The sequence below is a fragment of the Triturus cristatus genome, chromosome 5_2 (genome assembly GCF_964204655.1).
Source record: "Triturus cristatus chromosome 5_2, aTriCri1.1, whole genome shotgun sequence".
In the NCBI taxonomy this organism is placed as follows: Eukaryota; Metazoa; Chordata; class Amphibia; order Caudata; family Salamandridae; genus Triturus; species Triturus cristatus.
The window spans coordinates 73277098-73289534 of record NC_140588.1 but is presented as its reverse complement, the minus strand read 5'-3'; the positions used below and the strand labels follow the sequence as shown (position 1 = coordinate 73289534).

The window sequence follows — 12437 nt, the reverse complement described above, 5'->3', positions numbered from 1 at the left end:
TAAAGAAAAAGACAAGGGGCAAGGTTAAACCCCCCTGTCGCCCTAGGCCTGTTCATGGGGTCCCACAGGGACTTCCAGGACCAAACAAAAGCATTTCTTTAAAAGCTTTTTGGGGGGTATACACGGTGGACCATGAATCTGGCAGATCATTTAAAAAAAATGAAGCGTGGGCCAGGTTTCGGGGGCAATAACAAATAGTAATGCATGGGCCACACAGGTCCCCGCAGCCCCGGTGACAGCTACCTCCCCGGGGCTAATACTTTAAATTGCAGGGGGCCACACAGACCGCCACATCCCCGGAGCTATTTTTAATTAAAATGCGTGGGAGGGTCCAGCCCCCCACAGCCCCAGGGACAGCCACCTCCTGGGGCTATGATTAATTAGAATGCGTGGGGTGTACCAGCCCCCCACACAGTCCCAGGAACCGCCACCTCCCTGGGGCCAGTTTTTTTTATGCGGGGTTCCATGTGCCCCCACGCAGGCCACCTCCCCGGGCTAAATTTATAATAATGTGTGCCCCCCAAGGAGCCCCAGAGACTGGCCCCTCCCTGGGGATAGTATTGTAAAAAGCAGGGAACATGCTCCCCCTGCAGACCCGGGGACCACCACCTTCCCTGGGCTATTTAAAAAATGGGAGGGGACCGTAAATTACCCTCGGGACCGCCACTCACCAGGGCAGGCTCCAGCAAAGTCCCTGGGTGCCAGCGCTCCCCCATCCCATAGCAAACAAGTGCTCCGCTTTGAGCAAGAGAGAGCATTTTGCTTTCGCGTGTTCAAAGGAAAGCACTTTACTTTTTACTCCTCCTGTTACTTCAAGGAAGATCCCCACAGTGGGATTGCTAAGATGTCTTCGGAGGCCACGACCCCCCTTTCTCCACCACTATGTAAACATGCCTCCTGGCACACTACTAGATGGGGGATGAAGTCCACTTTACTCCTAAGGGGTCTTTGGGGTCAAAGAGCGCTCCTGTTACCTCCTGTAAGTCCTACACAGCGGAATTCCTGAGAGCTGGGTGGAGGCGCAGCCCCCTTTCTCCACCACTATACAAACATGCTGCTAGTTAAAAAACCTTAGAAATTCACACAAAAAAACCAAAGGTTACAAGGACCTATATCATCAATTAAAATCCCCCCATGCCCAGCAGAGGAGTAGAGATGCACTAAACTGTCAGCCCAATCTTGATTTTATTACTGCCTGAATATGAAAACAACGCGTGCCTCCCCTACGCGTTTTGGACTCCTGACCTTATTCATGGCTTCAAATGGCAATTCATCACAATTAGTCACATCTGGTGTCATTTATACCGATGGCCCCTCACTCTCAAGGGCCAGTCAATTGGAATGATGTAAGTGCATTCTGGTCTTAATAGTCCATGAACATGTATAACTCTCTTCAATAAGCAATCCAATTGGAAACAAATATTTTGGTATCCCAGATAAAATTCCAACCCCTGAATGGGTCCGCATTGGTCGTGTTCAGTTTCTCTGTTCATACTCATGGCCGACTGTCCCAGGATTAACCCATCATCAAAGGCGAACCCGGGTCCTCTACACAGTAATCTGCAGTAGTGCATGCTGCCTCCATTGCTCCGAGCAGCATGATGCTAACATTAGCAAGGTGGTGCAGTCTCTTTAACAGTGTCAGGCTACGCCGCCAATAAATCATCTAAAAATCAATGGAAGAGGGTCAGGGGAGGAGATCCACGTGCTCCCTCCCCATATATATAGTGATGGGCCCCAAAGAGAAGGTGTCCGTGGGGCTAAAATCGGATCAGGGAGAGGGACACATGCCCCCCTCCCCCCAAAAATGTGCCGGGCCCTGGCGGATGGAGTCCCTAAAGCTGAAATTGGCTAGTGCCCTAAAGTAACTATAGTTTGCGCCCCACCGTGCACTGGTAGTTACCCTACATATTACATTACTCATGACATGCTCCATAACGTCATTGATAATATTACTGCAACAATTGCTGTAAAATTATTGATGAGAAAACTGTGTGGGAGCACAAGTTATAGGTATAGGTACTTGACATAACTATAGCTGCTGAATTTCGATGATTTTGTGTGTTTAAAATCTGAACCTAACTATAACGTCCCTGTAATTATGAATTTCTAAGGTTTTTGTAATTCTTATTCCTATTTTTATTGCCCTGTAGGTTTTCTTAGTGAGTGTATATATATATATATATATATATAACCTGGTCGCCAGTAGGTAGATATAGTTAGGACCTATTTTCCATAGGAAATCTGCAACATTCTATTTGGAATAACGTTGGCGCCGATTGACGAATCTTCGCGAAATTTTCCAAACTTTTGGCCAGCTCTGGTCCGCTCCTATTCCGAAAATTTCACTTTAATTCGTCAAGCGGGGGCCGAGAAAAAAGGGGGGTCCCTAAACGCGTTTTCCCCATGCATTTTTCTATAGGAACTTTTGACGCAGCTACAGCCCGAACTGCTGAACGGAATTACACCAAATTTGGAAAAGAGGTAGTCCTCAGTTCAGACTCATGCCTTTTGCTTAAATGGGGTAAATCCGTTCAGTAGTTCCTGTGAAAATTAGAGGTAAAAGTACATATATATCTATGGCCTAGGAGGATCCGCGCACCCTCCCCGCACCCTCCCGAGCACGAGCTGTATGCTAATTGGCGGCCAACACTCTGAATCAGGAAGTGTTGGTAGCGCGACAAGGGAGCAGGGTAGAAACACCCTGACCCCTAGGCCTGCTCAGGGGGTCCCACAAGGACCCCCAAGGCCCAATTTTCTAAAAACGGGAGGATGCGCACTGGATGCGCGGATCCTCCCAATAGAAAAAAAAAAATCAGTGCGGGCTCCCGTGCTGAATATGGCAATTTGCCCCCGGGGGGCCAAATCCTGGGGGCTGCCACCCCCGGGGCTCGAAGATTGTATATGCGGGGTGGCTCACGGCCCCCCCGCAGCCCCGGGGACCGCCACCCCCCAGGACTTTGTCAACCCCCATCCCCGGGGACCGCCACCCCCTGGGGCTTAAAACAATTTGATGTGGGTGGCTCTCAGGCCCCCCCAGCCCCAGGGACCGCCACCCCCAGGGGCAACTTCTACATGTGGGAGTGGGGCCATGCGGCCCCCCTCCTGGAGCCTTGTATAGGCCCTGGGGACCGCCACCCCCCAGGGCCACTGCTGTTTGCAATGGCAGGGCGGGAGCCTCGCGGCTCCCGCCCTGCCATTGCAAACTGCTTTGCTTCATTGAAGCGAGAGCAGGGAAACCTGCTCTCGCTTCAATGAAGCAAAGCAGATTGCTTTCCCACATGGGGAGCAGCATGTTAGCTGCTCCCCATGTGGAAAAGCAATGCCGGCTCCCGCAAGAGGCGGGGAGCCGGCTGGGACCGTGGGGGGATTGGGGACCCTCCCACGGTCTCCAACAAGAGGCCAGGCCCCAGGGGATGGGTCCCCGGGTCCTTAAGTGGCCACAGGAGGGGGGCTACGCAGACCCCCTCCATAAAAATATATTTTTTTAAACAAAAGGGCCATGCCCCGGGGGATGGGGTCCCCGGGGCAATTTATGGCCTCTGGATGGGGGCCACGCGGCCCCCTTCCCGATTTATTTTTAATAATAAATAAAAATTGGGGGCAGTCCCTGAGGGAAGGGGTCCCCAGGGCCAAAAAAATAGAAAAAGAAGGGGGGCTACACAGCCCCCCTTCTAAAACAAAGAAGAAAAAAAAAACGGGATCGGGCCGGAGGCCATGCCCCATCCTAACACCACTCTGCAAATGCACCCCTGGTGCGTTTGCAGAGGGGGAACACATTCCCCTTGAATACTGGGGGTCCCTGGGGGCCAACTAGCCCACCAGGATCCTCCAGTATGCACCAGGGGGCTGCGTTGCAGAGAGGTGTAATGAGGCCACGCCCCTTTTTACACCTCTCTGCAATGCAGCTCCGTGGCGCTTACTGGAGGTACCTGGTGGCCTAGTTGGCCGCCAGGGGACCTCAGGGTTCAAGGGAACTTAATCCCCCAACTTAAAACGCGCCACGGGGTGTGTTTGCACAGTGGTGAAGGTAGGGGGCGGGGCCTGAGGTGATACTGTGCAAACACACCCTGTGGAGCGTTTTAAGTTGGGGAATTGATTCCTCTTCAATCCAGAGGTCCCCTAGGGGCCAACTAGCCTGCCAGGTACCTCCAGTAAGCGCCACGGAGCTGCATTGCAGAGTGTTGTAAAAAGGAGCGTGGTCTCTGAACACCTCTCTGCAACGCAGCTCACTAGTGCATACTGGAGCTACCTGGTCTAGTTGGCCCCCAGGGGACCGCAGGATTGAAGAGGAATTAATTCCCCAACTTAAAACGCGCCACAGGGCGTGTTTGCACACGTCACCTCAGGCCCCACCCCATTCCTTCACCATTGTTCAAATATTCCTCTAAAATCAGCCGAACTACGAATTCCGATTTACTCACCTGTTATCAGGAGAGAACCCAGTGCTGCATTGTTTAGCCCAGCACTGACCCTGAAAAGTAATTCTAAGCCTACTTACCAGTAACTTGTATTTCCTTCCATAGGTATCCATTGTGTGGTTTTCACTAGAAAAGTTTCCAAGTGTCCATTTTTGAAACGTACAAATATTCCTCTAAAATCAGCCGAACTACGAATTCCGATTTACTCACCTGCTATCAGGAGAGAACCCAGGGCTGCATCTTTTAGCCCAGCACTGACCCTGAAAAGTAATTCTAAGCGTACTTACCATTAACTTGTATTTCCTTCCATAGGAATCCATTTGTGTGGTTTTCACTAGAAGAGTTTCTAAGTGTCCATTTTTGAAACGTAAAAATATTTCTCTAAAATCAGCCGAACTACAAATTCCGATTTACTCACCTGTTATCAGGAGAGAACCCAGTGCTGCATCTTTTAGACCAGCACTGACCCGAAAAGTAATTCTAAGCGTACTTACCAGTAACTTGTATTTCTTTCAATTGGAATCCATTGTGTGGTTTTCACCAGAAAAGTTTCTAAGTGTCCAATTTTGAAACGTACAAATATTCCTCTAAAATCAGCCGAACTATGAATTCCGATTTACTCACCTGTTATCAGGAGAGAACCCAGTGCTGCATCTTTTAGACCAGCACTGACCCTGAAAAGTAATTTTAAGTGTACTTAACAGTAACTTGTATTTCCTTCCATAGGAATCCATTGTGTGCTTTTAAGCAGAAAAGTTTCTAAGTGTCTATTTTCACAAACGAAAAATATTGCTAAAAAATCATCTGTATGACTTACAGGAGATTCACCTGTGCTGGATCCAGGATCCACCACTGAGTAAGGAAAAGTAACGATAACACTACTTACCTGCTAAGTGAATTTTCTGTCATAGGATAACATTGGTGATTCTATGTGAAACATTTTCTGTGTCAACTTTTAAAATACAATAATAATCCTTAAAAATCACTACTGTAACAAAAACGCATTTACTCAACTGTTTACAGGAGATGTCCAAGGACTGAATCTAGGATCCAGTCCTGTTTCACTGAAAAAACCATAGGTTTCAGGCATGATATAGCTAGGAATTGGCATTTAAAAAACCTTTGAAATTCACTGAAAAAACCATAGGTTTGAGGCCTGATATAGTTAGGAATTAGCATTTAAAAAGCCCTAGAAATTCAATGAAAAAACAATAGGTTTTAGGGGTGTTATAGTTCGCTGGACATTTCACTCGAACAAAACCATTGATATAGTTAGTTGTACTAACTACATCTCGCGCGCCCGCAATCCACTGCTGAAGATGTCACTTATTACATCATTCATGACATGGTCAGTGACATCACTGATGACATCTCAAAAAGGGAGTACAGGCAAGAGAGGCTGTGGCAATATAAACAACCATTGATGGCAGAAGGAGGAGGCAGTGGCAGTACAACCATACATGCCAAGAGACCCGATTCAGGCAGGAGACTCCTGATGTTTTTAAGCCCAAAAGGCCTTTAATTTATTTGTCTCCTGCCAAAAGTCTTCTCTTTTTTGATGTAAGTCAATGCGGAAAATCAATTACACAGGTTTTTTTCAAAATCTCCCCCTTACCAAGTTCAAAATGTTGACAAGTTTTATATATTGGATCACGGAGTGCAGGAGGAATGGGGTAGGGACACAAACTTGGATAAGTGAGAGCAGGAGGAATATGGGCAGGGGCACCAGCCTAGCTTTACAGGGCAGGTGCCAGGGGTTGCAGCAACACAATATATCACAGAGGGCATGTGGGACAGTAGTGCAGCAAAGGGATCATGGAAAGCAACAGGGAGGGAACAGGGTCATGCACAAGGACAACTGAGAGCAGGGGCAAAGAGGTAAGGGCAGCAATCTGACCATAGCGGACAGACAGGAGGGACAGTTGCGGCACAATGGACCATGAAGGCCAGGAGGTAGGGAAAAAACAGCAGACCAAACAATGCAGGAGGGAGGGGGTAGGGGTCTGCACATGGAAAATGGGGGGCAGGGGGCAAGAGGGCTGGGCAGGAGCAGCAAGCTGACCATGGAGGGTAGGTGGAATGGGCAGTGGAAGTGAAACACACTATTGAGGGCAACAGTGAGACTATAATGGCATACACAGAGACAACAGAGGGAAGTTGGGAGGAGGTCAGGGGTAGCAAGTTGACCACACAGGGCAGGTGGAAGGGGCTGTGGAAGCACAGAAGACAATTCATGGCAAGCAGGAGGGTTAGTGGCAGCACAAAGGCCATGGTGGGCAAGAGGGAGGGGCAGGGGCATGCACAAAAGTCAATGGTGGACAGAATAGGGTAAGGGGCTGGACACAGACTAAAGAGGGCAGTAAAAGACACTTCACAACAGACAATGCAGGACAGACAGAGGGAGGAGCTGCAGCACAACAGAGCATGGAGGGAAGAAGGGATTGTCAGCAAAATGGACCATGGGGGATAGGTAGAAGGGCATAGAGGCCTGGAACTTTGGACAGGAAGGGTGGAGGTGGCAACGATGATCGGCAGTCATCTGAGCATGCTAGGCAGGTGGAAGGGGCAGTGGCAACTCAACAGAAACCTCAGAGTAGATAGGAAGGTGGCAGGTCCATGGAATATATTGGGCAGAAAGGAGGTAGCATGGGCATGCATGCAGACATCAGAAGTCAGGGGGAAGGAGAGTATGAGAGTGGGAACAACACGCTAAGCACTGAGGCTAAGCAGGAGGACAATGATGCTGCATGGAATTGTGGAACGGAGGGCAGGAGGAGTGGGGATGGACATTCAGCTAAATGGAAGGCAGTGGCAGCACATCTGACCATGCAGGGCAAAAGGGAGTGGCTGGTGCATGGACTCAAACAACAGCGGGATGGGGCAGCAACCTAACTGTTTAGGACAGGCAGGAGGGGCAGTGGCAGAACAATGACCACACACGGCTTTAAAAAGGCTGGGTCACCCTCTGGAGATACCAACAAGCAGCACACCAACCAAAGGAAAAGAAAATATTTGCATAGGCGGCATCAATGGTGACAGAAAGAAATGCTGCAGAGTAAAAAACTCCCTATATGCCCGCGTGGTCTTCTAATTCACATATTGTACCTGCCCTGACCACAGAAGGATAGAAGCACCACGGATGCCCTGTACAGTAGTATGGTGGACACCTTGGAGCAACAGTAACCACCACACCAAAACCCCAACCCATTTTTTACTAATTGTATATCCTTTGCTTCCTGAAATCTGAAATTTCAAGGTGCATTTCAAGTTGTCACAGGGAACACCTTTTGGTGAGTCATAGTTGTATATAAACCCAGTGAGCTTGTGTTTTCTGTGGCTTATGGGCAACCTTGTTTAATAGTAAAAACAAGGCATTTATGAACATGTCCCATATGTTATAGTCTCTATGGAAAGTGTGGCCATTTAGTTGTGAAAGTTAAGAAATGGGCTTATTTGTAATAACATCATGAAATGTTGATTTATACTGAAATTTCTATTCTCTTACTGTTCAGTGTATAGTAGCTCTCTGTGACACAGCCAGGCTTGACTTTTCTAATTACAGATCAGTCAATCAGGATTGGTAGAGCACACTTATCACCATTGAGGGTATCGAGGCACTGAGATCGGCTGCTGGGGCCTTATTCAAAGAGCCAGGCTTAAAGACCGCTTCTGAATTTCTAAAGGGAGGGGATGTCCTGAGGTGGGTAGGAAGGCTGTTCCAGGATTTTGCGGTGAGGTAGGAGAAAGAGTGGCCTTCGCTGTTGCTGTGGTAGATCCGTGGGTGTGAGTGAGGGAGAGGGAGAGGGAGGTGGAGCGTAGGGGTCTGGAGGGACGGTAGAAGCTCAGGCGATGTTTGAGGTATGCTGCTCCTTGGTTGTGAAGGGCTTTATAGGCATGTGCCAACAGCTTGAATTGGCATAGTTTGTGTACTAGGAGTAAGTAGAGATTCTTCGTGTGGTAGTGATGTTTAGCCTTTAGCCCTTTGGAGGTTGTTCCTATTGGTTTTTCACCTGTCATTCGGTATTTATTTGTAAATGTGTGAGTAGTACTAGTTGTTAACCCTTATTAAAAGCACTGACTAGTATTTATTGAATGTTATTTGATGCACTGCTGAATTCCAAATATTTTGTTCACAGCACCTCCCTGAAAAATCCTTGGGCTGCTGTGCCTCACTAATTTGAAAGGCAAGTGATAAAAAGGGAACTTGGTCCACAGTATGTGGAAGCCTGGACACCAGAAACAAAAGACAATAACTTGAGAATGTCCTGGGCTCCTCAAACGTAGGTTTCTCACAAACATTAATGCATGTTTTAAGTTCTTATGAAGATTCTATGCACAACTTGTGTTGTTCTATAGCGATACATCATACGCTTGATATGGGGGCCTAGATTCTTCTAAGGTCATGTTATTAGAAACTTAATCTATGGGCTATCTTACATCCCTTAATAATTTCTTACTTATTATGGGACTTCTCAGTTAAGAATTTCAAAATTTTGTATCTCATAAGGACTACTAACTCATGGATGATTCTCAAGTCCCAAGGATTATAGACAGAAGTCACCTTCGTCTTTATCCTCCTTTCATGTGGAAACAATCACTCTTGAACATTCATTAACTCAAATTCTGCTATTTGCCATAATACCATTTACCCAGCCACTAAACAGACTCTTTTTCATTGAATGGTAATATGGTCAATCTCTAACATCTGAGGACCCTTATTCGCAAATGACCGTCAGTGCTCATATGCCATACACAGCTTTTTCAAAATGTAATATGAATGATAAAAGTACATGAAAGATCACTTTTGATGAACACAAAATTTTGACATATAGTAAGTCGAACCAGTGAGAAAGTGCTATCCTATCAAAGTTCTCTCAAACAAGAAAATGTCCAACAAGCATATTTGCAGATGCTGTCATAGCTCATTTACCTGAGTCAGATCTGCTAAAGGTCTGCATGATATTTTGTGCATACATTTTGAGAAAATAAAGACATTATTGAATTTTACATTCTTCATGTGTGCTTGTGTAGAGAATAGGGAATGTGTTCGTGTCCATGTGGTATGGTGGTTTCCAGAAGACGATGGATATGGGAAATGTGAATGAAATTTGAACCATTTGTCTAACCAGAACATCGACATTGCCTGCCCAGCTAATAAAAAAGCAGCTTTCTAAGTATACTATTACTACACCTCCACTTCATAACAATTAAAAGGGAACCATGGTTTAATGCTTGACTATTGGTAATGGTCCTACATTCACAAATGTGTACGTCTGTGTGTTCTACCCTTTAATAACCTGTAATTGTAAGTTATGCTGACATGTGATCCATGTTACAATATAAGAGTTCAAGCACGTTCATTGAAATACAGTGCAGAAATGGCATGGTTAAAAATATACTCTTTTCAGTGATTTTTTTACTTTTTATCTAATAGCAACTATGTTTTCATATCATATTAAACACATCATGACCTATCTTTGCATATTTAACAACAAACCAAATATTTTGTAAAGCAACACAAGTGTTCTTTCATATTTTAAAAAGTAAAAAACAACACAAATCTCCGTGAAAACTGTCATACTGTTCTTCTCTACATAAAAGGTATCTGGTGTTTTTCTAAATTCAATAAAAGAATGCATTATGGGATACCTTTCTTCTCCTTTTTATTGCCATTTCTGCAGCAGTCAGAGTTCTGCCTAATCAAACGACAATGGCGGCCAAGGAACAAGGATAGCCAGTCTGCAATTGTGTCCCCACAATCATATGTTTGTACTCTGTGGAAGTAAGGAGAGAGATAAGACATTCTGAATAAACAATACACATGTGTAACCTGTGATTATGGATTTTTTAACACACATTTTATTGACACCAAAAGGATATCTGGCATCACAATGTATCAACAGTTCAAGTATTTTCTTTCCATCACCTGACAAAGTAAACAACCAACAGTAGTTGGAATTGCACCCCCTAATCCTCCTAGGTCCACCCTTTTGTGAGCCCACAACACCCAAATAGCTATTTTCAGGACGGACCCTCTTCAAAGTTCAACATTGCCTTTTCTACATTTAGATTCTCAACCCAAGATCGTATTGACTCCATAGATAGTTCCCTGTAATCAGCCGATGCCTACCAGATTAAGTCCATTTTCCCCTGCCCCCTCCAATGGGGGGGGCATCTTTCCAATGTCGAGATTCATCCCATTTGGTAACAACAAGCCCCAATTGAAGTAGTGCCCATTTATATCTATTATTGTCCAAGTCTTTGCTTTTGTGGAGTACGATGACTTTACGATCCATTGGGATCCTCCAGTTTTGGATGTCAGGTGCTTCGGGTGCGTTGAGGGGGTTCTTGCCTCTGCAGCCACTGGGACCAAGAGACATCGAGGATGACCAGGAGCCGGATACAAGCTGTCCCACAAAGGATTTTGAGTCCTGAGAGGTCGGTGTACGGCGGGAGCACCAACAAGCCTTGGCAATGGCAACCCACACAGAAGGTCAAAGAAGATTACAGTTTGGACCAGCAAGGCCCAGGAGACTCACCAAACACAGGGGAGTCAGGGCAAGCTTGGAGCAACCAGGGGAGCCCAAGGAAAGCAAAGTTGACCCTCAAGAGGACCCACAGGCTGGAGGCACAGGAGTTGCAAGGCAACATTGCTGGAGCAGAGTTTTCAGTTTGAAAATTCTGGGGCTTTTGAAGCTCTGGCATGTCTATTCGTTGTACTAATTATTAATAATTAATAATTAATTATTTGTCTTGTGCAAGTGCGTTTCTATTAATCAATCCGTTTGTCCTAACAAGAGAGAGTTACACGTGGGTGTGCATAAATAGGCTGTTTTAAAAATAACGTGCGTGTTTTCATGTTTAAACGTTGCTATGTGCTGTTTATTTTTGAGCACAAAACGCTTTCCGAATTAATGCTTTTCTATGTTGCAAGTGCTAGATAAATGCATACACATAAGGGTATTAGTGGGGTTAACACTGTTTAATCACTATGCTGTGGTAACGTTGTTTTGTCTCTTTTAATTAAGATGGTCTATTGAGGCCTATGTTGGCCTAAGAAAAGATGTCCGACTTGTGAGCCTGGCTGTGATTTATAATGTCAAAACTGTGACGAGGGAGACCCCTGCTGGAAATGGTCCTGAAGCTAACTGACCATGGTCCTTGCTTGAAAAACTTTCCATGAGGACAGCAGCAGTTTTTGGGAAATCTCCAAGAGAAGTGAAAGTGTCCTTGGCAGCCTTGGGAAACAAAGGAGCCTTAGAGAGAAGCTCTGAACTGTGGCTCAATGGCCGAGGAGAAGCAGGATTATTATGATACATGTTTTATTTTCTTGGTTCCTGTTCCGTAGTTTTCGTTATGTGTACTTTTCCTGAGCGGAGATTCTCAAATGTAGCGATGTTACATCCTTTCCTTCTCGCTCTGCTCAGCAAGTCCGGCGGACATTATGGTTTTTTCTATGTTCCCAATGTATCTTTCTATTGTTTAGAAACTATAAGAGATGTTAGCCTAGAGAGGGTCTTTGCCACTTGCCATTTTGCCTTTGCCGCGTACCGAATCTGCGTTGCTGAGGATTGATGCTGAAGGGACTTCGTCTTGAGAGACATTTACCGAGAGACTTGTCCTGACCCGTTCTGACATTTAGCTAGAATAGGTAACTATGAGAAATGATTTACTCTGATTGATTTTCTTTGACTAATTTTAGATAAAGCAATATAATTTTAAACATGGTGTTGGATATTCTTTCTTGTCAATTATTGGGTTTGCATTATTGATCATTGTTGTATATATTGTATAGATTATGCTTAAGGACAGTCACAAAAACCAGGTCTTATCGACCTCGGTATAGATGTAGGGTGTTTAGGAGTGTTTTCCTTCCACAGGTTTATTGCTGGTAGAGTATTTGAGCGTATGTTAGTGAAATGGGCCCTAGCGTATGATGTATGCATGTGCGTGTAACTGTGAGATTACTTTATTCGTGGTAGTGGGAATATTGTACACACCCTGATCTCTATCAAT

At 45.6% G+C, this 12437-nt stretch overlaps 1 protein-coding gene across 2 annotated transcripts in view; it reads right to left on the bottom strand.

The window, feature by feature from the left end:
• Window positions 1-12437, bottom strand: part of LOC146822679 (molybdenum cofactor sulfurase-like) — a 1712661-nt gene that overhangs the window by 441008 nt on the left and 1259216 nt on the right. For both annotated transcript variants that reach the window (XM_085606872.1, XM_085606873.1), the window contains exon 11: window positions 10071-10195. In XM_085606872.1, coding sequence (XP_085462998.1) covers window positions 10071-10195 — 125 coding nt within the window. The remainder of the gene's footprint in view (window positions 1-10070; window positions 10196-12437) is intronic.